The sequence below is a fragment of the Sardina pilchardus genome, chromosome 8 (assembly GCF_963854185.1).
Source record: "Sardina pilchardus chromosome 8, fSarPil1.1, whole genome shotgun sequence".
In the NCBI taxonomy this organism is placed as follows: Eukaryota; Metazoa; Chordata; class Actinopteri; order Clupeiformes; family Clupeidae; genus Sardina; species Sardina pilchardus.
The window spans coordinates 20,323,894-20,331,393 of NC_085001.1; the positions used below are offsets into that span (position 1 = coordinate 20,323,894).

At 49.0% G+C, this 7,500-nt stretch overlaps 1 protein-coding gene across 3 annotated transcripts in view; it reads right to left on the reverse strand.

Moving 5' to 3' along the window:
* Positions 1-7,500, reverse strand: part of unc5db (unc-5 netrin receptor Db) — a 112,441-nt gene that overhangs the window by 22,710 nt on the left and 82,231 nt on the right. Inside the window, exons 8-10 of one of the 3 annotated variants that reach the window (XM_062543169.1) lie at positions 7,198-7,230; positions 5,173-5,358; positions 1-53 (exon numbers count right to left, since the gene is read on the reverse strand). The exon at positions 1-53 is cut by the window's left edge and continues 313 nt beyond it. In XM_062543169.1, the coding sequence (XP_062399153.1) occupies positions 1-53; positions 5,173-5,358; positions 7,198-7,230 (272 nt within the window). The remainder of the gene's footprint in view (positions 54-5,172; positions 5,359-7,197; positions 7,231-7,500) is intronic. The other 2 variants (XM_062543170.1, XM_062543171.1) reach the window with 2 other exon arrangements.

Consider the following 7,500-nt stretch of genomic DNA (forward strand, 5'->3'; position numbering starts at 1 on the left):
CTGGCCCACTGTTATATCGGGCTGCATTGAGGAATTCAGTAGGAGAGGGTTGCCTATGGAGATAAAAAGACAGGCAACAGTGTAAACATCCACTAATTAGAGTCTATTTCCACTGGCTCTCAGGGAGGGGGTGGGGTGGGGGAGAATGCAGAAGTTCGAACGGGGGCAAAATACTTTTGATATAGTGCGCTATAAAAAATAACGGCACAAAAATAATAGCTTCATGGATCAGGTGTATGACATAAACCGAAGAGAAAAAAGAAGCACTGGCAGCTGCTTTATAACTGTTGGTCTAAAAAACTACAAAGGAAATGTACACTGAGAATAAAGGTATATGGGAAGGAAATGTGTGATTTTGAAATAAAATAAAATCCCCCCACATCTCGAAAGACCTCCTATGATGTTCAGAGTCATTTAATTACTCAAGGCGAGCGGCGTGATTTCAACACTTCTGCCATCAGAAACAAGTCATTCTCCTCTCAGTGCCCTTAGCCTGATTGAAAGCAGACACAAGCACAGTAGCACCCGAGGAAAATCACTCTTTGGACACCCACTGCAATTGTTACTCTCTCTTGCTCACACACCTACACACACACACACACACACACACACACACACACAACTCCGAGACACACACAGACTCCTTCACTCTTTCCCTAATCTATCAAATGCACACTCAAACACACACGCACACATACACACTCACAAAACACCTCCTCTCTAATCAATCAAACACACACAGACACACACACACAGGCACATACACACACACACACACAGACACACTCTTCCCGACTCTCTTTCGCCATGTGTGTGGGAACACTTGAGCTGAAGCAGTTTGGGTGACCTTCCTGTAAACGAGGGCCCAGAGTCCTTCAGTTTCCAACCCCCCACCGTTCCTTCTCCTCCACTTCTCTCTCTCTCTCTCTCTCTCTCTCTTTCTATCTCTCTATTTCTCTCTCTCCCCCTCTCCCATCCCCTCGCCTCCGGAGCCCCCAGAGCGGACGCGAGTGGAGCCAAGGGCTGAGGGGATCCTCGGCTCTGGCCATCAGGCTCCCCGAGCTGCCAAGTGGGAAGAGCGAGCGAGGGAGGGAGGGAAGGAGAGATGAAGGGAGGGAGGGAGGGAGGGAGGGAGGGAAAGAGAGAGATCCGTGCAGTGGCTGCTAGCCTGCCGCCTCCAGACACCCGAGCCTCCGTGTCCGTGCCGCCCTCATGCCAAGGCTGGAGTCGCTGAGTCCTTGCTGCCCAGCTGTCGCCCAGCGTGGGGTGGAAGGTGGAAGGCTAATGTTGTTTTATTATTACTGGGGGGTGGGCTGGGTGTGTGTGTGTGGGGGAAGTTATATCGTTAATTACCTCACAGGTTGATCAGCAACAAATGCTAAGGATCTTATTTTATTCTCGCCTGTTTTTTTAGTTTTTTTTCTCTCACTCTGAGAGTTCTGGGTGTTCTTTGATGAATGCAATTACTTCTGCCAACACCATTTAGAGATTATGAGATTATGTTTATGCCTATGTTCCCCTGCTTTACTAAAATACGAGGCAAAATGCCCGCATTTGCAATAATTTGCTGTCTATCGGCTGACAGCTAAACTTACTCTGGAAAGGAAGTGCTTTTTAAAAGTGCTAGTGCTCCTGGACTAGAAGTGGACGTTCACTCAGTGCTCCGCAATTACATTTTCACCGACTTCACCAGCACTCGCACTGACACCCAATAAGCTCTGAGATGTTTTTTTTTTCTCTCCCTCTCTCCTCAGCTCCTTCGTAGGAAGAAAATCTGATCACCCTTGGAGGAGAGCATATCTTTCAGATGTTGGAGCGCAAGGGGGAAAAAAAAAAAACAGGTAATGCAGAAGTGGTACGAACAAAGTTAATAAAATGGACCTCCACAGATACCTTGAGGGAAAGCTTTGGAATTAAGCTTCTGATTAAAAATCACTCTGAGGCTCAGATTTCACAAGCAGAAGTGCTAATGCAGAGAGACAGGGCAGAGGTCTAAAACCTCTTTAGTGATCTTGGCTTATACCATTTTCTGCTGCAGCGAGGGCTTGCTGAAGCATTTAAGGGTTTTCAAATTAATTACATGGAGTGAAGCGGCTACTGATCTTCTATTAGTGGGAACACCGGAAAATCCACACGTTTGCGGGTAAAGCTGGTGATCGCTTGAAACAGGTGAGAAGTTCATCTAAATTAGGGGATAAATATGAGGCACCATTACTTACGATGATAGTTTGGTTTGCGCCGGGCCCATTTGCTTAAATTATGCATATGCACACACGCTGTTGTAATTCCTCCCTTCCTAGCTTATTACAGCTCAGGAAGTAATATATTAAATGATTTAAAAATTTAATAAAACAAGCAACAAAAAAAGTGGCAGAGCCAGGCATAATAAATACTGCACAAAAACTTACGTAAAACAAATAATGGCCAATTTAGTGGAGTAAAGTTCAGCTATGCATTTTATATTCATGGAAACATTAAAGCATAGAAAAGCATTTAGACAGAGTTGCATCATATTTTTGCATTTTCGTGTGTGTGTGTGTGTGTGTGTGTGTGTGTGTAGCTGTGTGTGTACTGTAGCTCTTTCACACCAACGTGACGACAGACATCCTTTCATAAATCCTCTCAAAAGCAGAGTGATCTCGACTATCGACCATGTTGCATAATTTCTTTGAATTCACGTCTTTTTAAGAAGAGACTCCTGAGCGACTCCACAGACGGAAAGTTTAAGTGGACGCAGACAGACAACAAAGGCGAAGGTGCAGCACGCATGATTCTCCCTCCTGTTCAAAATTCTGTTTTGTCAGTGTCTGTCTTTTATCCTCCCACCGATGCCCTGTGGTCAGAACACCAATCATATGCACAGACACACACGCGCACACACACACACAGACACACAGACAAACCACAAGACAAAGAAGCATGACTCTGAATAGAGATGCATTCCCAAAACACATTACATTATTATTAGAAATGTATGAACACTGTGATGTATTAAACATCTCTTGTTTGCGTTTGCGTTTGCACAGTCTCTTTGATGTGACAACAAGTTTAGTTGAACTGACTTTGTGTAAGCTATGTTGTGTTTGGCTGTCAAACACTCGATGCCGTCTTCGTGGTTACATTTATTCATAATACAAGATGTATTTAAATAGCTCCTGTTTGAGCAAAACACATTTTTGTCACGAACCAAGGAGGGTCTCTTCTCTCCTCGCATTGGGTCTGGGCGTATATCTCTCGCCAGACGGCAAGAAACCCGATCCTCCGTTCCGGCATCTTATCGTAACCTTCATCTGATCCTTGGAGAGAGGGGGGGGGGGGGGGGCGGGAGGGAAGATCTCCGCCACACAAGCACAAGCGAAGGCTCCGAAATGTCATCCGCGAGCAGGAGCCTCCTCCCGCGCGGCGTCTGTTTCTCCGAGATGCCGCGACACCGATCTTCCCCCCGCAGCGCTGTCTAACCCCTTCCGACGCTAACGGAGGGCGGCGATGATACGCCCGAGGACCCGCCAGCCACTGCCGCTTCCGTTCCCGCCGGCCCTGACCTCCCCCGAGTAGACGCGCGGCGACTTTGAGATCGTGGCCCCCGAGTCAACACCCCCGGCGCCGCACAGATGTCGCCCAGCGGGCAGCGCGGGCCCTGGAAGCCACCGCGGACCAATCACGGAGTGACGCGGAGGAGCAGCAGCCAGGAGCGGCGGTTGAGGTGGGGTAGGGTGGGGTAGAGTGGGTGGGGGTGGGGGTGGGGAGGTGATATAGGTGGTGTGGAGGGCACTTTCGGCAGATCCGCTGACTCATCAACCTCTCCACCTTGGGGAGGCGTAATTGTGCTAACAGTCGTGCCTTCAGGGGTAACCAGCATTGTTGGATATGACCTGTTCGTTGTTGTTTTGTTGTTGTGGTACAGCGTTGTTTTGATTTTTTTGTTTTCTTTTTTTCCTGTGTTGTGTGGCATAGCTGCAGCTGTCCTCGCGCTCAACGATGATTCAACGGCGCTCGTCTGAAAAGGGTACGAAGTCACGAGGGGCCGCTCTCCTCTGGTTCCTTTACCATACCTCGAAAAAATGACTCAACAATAACAACAAATCTCCCTCACACTCTCTCTCTCTCTCTCTCTCTCTCTCTCTCTTTGTGCTCCTACCCCTTCAGTTATAAACCTTTTCACGATAAGAACAACAAAAAAACAGAAAAGCGACAATGAGGTAAGGTGGAGGCAGAGAAGAGATTATAATGGGAAGGGACAGAATGGTACAGGATGGAATAATTGCAGGCAAGGGAGGGACTAGCAGGCAGCCCTGAAAAGCTGGCCTATTTATATGAGAATTGATGACCTGACTGGCGAGGACCTGGCTAAGTCCCCTCAACTGCCCCCTCCCACCCCCCAGCACTCTGAGTGGGAGGCATGAGTGACTCCCCAGGCCTTGGGAGCCATAAATGGGGGGGGCAGGAGTGGAGGATGGGGGTGGAGAGGGTTGGGGGGGGGGGGGGGGGGGGTTTGGGGGGGCAGAGTGAGGCTCCAGCGAAAAGCCTTTCTCTACGCTGTCGTTGGCCAAGCCAGAATGGATCGCCCTGTGCCACACTGGCCATCACTTGTGCTGACCCAGAAGTGTCAGCGTTAGTAATATGGATAGCTTGTAGCTAGTCTGTCTGGGACACAAGACCCCTAGACACATTTTTTTTTTGGACAAGCCACTGCTGTGCACAACACCAATGGAGCCAGAACAGAAGAACCAAACGAAGAGTACATGTACCATGCCTTCAATATTTTAACAGTAGAATGTACATGAGGGTATGTTCAGCAGTGCAGGGTACTGCACGTTCAGCAGCGCTACCAGACAAAGGCAGCGGTCATCAGACGGCCGTGTGCAGTAAACAAAGCCATTGAATTAAACGCTTAGACTGAATATTGATTACTGCAGCAATATCGAATGGCCCACTCGTTCAAAACAAAAAATTGATCAAGCTATAGGGTGGCCCGAGCTCCGATGGGCTTCCTCGGTGAGTTACGAGTCCGTAAATGACACATACTGTAAGTCGGAGTGTGTTTTGCCGCCGAGTGAAATCAAATAGTTTGTCGGAGCGATGAAATAAGGGCCGTTTGTCAGCCTGAGAGACAGCTCTTCGTCTCGGCCTTGTGTGCCTGTGTGCCTCCACAACAGAGCCCCGGCCACTCACCTTGTCTGGTGGTCTTAAAGTTGAAGGATTGAAAGCCTCCGGTGAGTGCGGACGAATCGATGACATCCACCCCATACTCGCTCTGGCTCTTCCTGTAGAGCGTGACAGCCACAACAAGGACGGCCACCGCGATGACCCCAGCTGCCAGTCCGGAGTATAGGGCCACGTCATTAGTACCGTCCATGCCTGTGACACACAGAGAGAGAGAGAGAGAGAGAGAGAGAGAGAGAGAGAGAGAGAGAGAGAGAGAGAGAGAGAGGGAGAAAGAGAGGGGGAGAGAGAGAGAAAGTGAGAGAGAGAGAGAGCGAGAGAGAGAGAAAGAGGGAGAAAGACAGAAAAAGTGAGAGAGAGAGAGAGAAAAGGAGAGAGGGAGAGAGAGCAGGATGGCTCTGAGTAGAATGCTATGACAAAAAAACTGTATCCGATTGACACCCACTTCACACAATTCATACTCACAGTGCAAGGGAAATGAGGGAATGGTCATGTGATAGGCTATGAAACACTGCAGGGTGATTGGCAGGAAAGTCTGACCAATTATGCTCTCTGTTCTAGGCAACAATTAGTTGATGGGAGGGAATTGCCTGAATAGGACAAGCGAGATAAAAAAAGAAGCAGCCACCGACTGATAAAGTGTGGCAATAAACTCTCATCTGTTGTTGTTTTCAATCTTCCTACAAAGCGTAAATAGCGCTCCATCTTAAATGATCATTAATAATGAGCCTCCCATCCCACCACGGGCGTCAAACTGAGAGCAAAATTCTCAGAGAAAAAGCGGATAAATAAAACAGATGCGGCTAATGTACATCTCTGGCTGTGTATTAAGATACGCTTGGCGGTGGGGGACCCATCTGGGAGGAGAGGGGTCCAAAACTCTCACAACTTTAATCACCGGCGCCACAGCGCGCCAGCGAGCGGGCACGCCAAGGAACATCTGTTCATCTGGCACCCCGATCCGTTACCCCCGTTCACCTCCGTGATGAGCGGGCGCAGCCGCGGGGCCGCCCTGCCAGCTCGCAGAGGACACCAAAGGGCATTTTCCAGAGCAAATTCAAACGGCGCCGAGGTCACTGCCACTGCCCACTTCCCCCAAAGCGCCGGGGGCTGTTGGCAAACACATAACAGCCCCTCCATCCCCCAAACGACCCACCTCGAACCAAAAGTAACTTTGCCGCCGCCGCGGGTTTTTGCGTGTGTGGGCCCGGGGTTGGAAAAAGTTGGCACGGCGCAAATTTATGGAGTCTCCCGGCCCCCGCACGGCGTGACCACTAAGTTAAGGGCTTAGATTCGATTTGGAGCACTTTAAATGTAATCAGCGGCAGCAGTGGAGAACCGCACGCCGCCCGCCACGCAACGAGACGAGACACATCAGCGGAACGTGTCAGTCTAATAAAATCCCGGCGAAATGGGCACAGTGTTAGGGCCTGCACCTGACTGTCATTTGAGAGTGTCACACCGCCACCATCTGAAAGATCCCTGAAATATATTGGGGTGTGGAGGGGGAGGCAGGACACACACAGCAACTACTTAAATGGGCTAATATGCAATAATTACATCCCATTAATTCAACAAAATGCAGCACATGTTCAGTTGCCACATCTAATCAGTCACCCCACTTAATCTGTGGAGAGACAATCTGGCATGACTGGCAGTTTCAGCGAAGCCGGAAAAATCGGCAGTCATTTCTGGGGGGAAATATTGGTACCTGAACATTGCACGGACGGGAAAATGAAATGGAGTCTGATCCCGAACTGACAGATATTTTAATGACAAATTAAGAGGAGCTCTGATTCGCTCCGGAGGAAAAAAAATGAGCTCGGATCTATTTGAGACGAGTCTCTCTCTCCCCCCCCCCCCCTCTCTCTCCCTCTCTCCCTCGCTCATTCTCTCCGCGCCTGTCTTTTTCCTGCATATAATATAGTAAAGACGGGCCATCACACACTGGAACGAGAAGCAATCTTCTGAGGGATGGATATGGTAACATTAATATTGCACCATGGAACAGAATGCGTCAAGAAACACACTCACTTTGAGGTTTTACATCATGCAGCAGCTTTCGATCTGCAGAAACAGAGACAGAATGAGACAGAAAGAGAGAGAGAGAGTGAGAGAGGATATGAGTGAGTGAGAGAGAGTAAGAGAGAGAGAGAGAGAGACAGAGAGAGAGAGAGAAAGAGACAGGATATGAGTGAGTGAGAGAGAGTAAGAGAGAGAGAAAGAGAGAGAGAGAGAGAGAGAGAGAGAGAGAGAGAGAGAGATGTGATTAAAGTCCATCCCTGTGTCAATTAACCATGGTGTTTTTCTATCCAGATCACACAGTATGGAGATGCC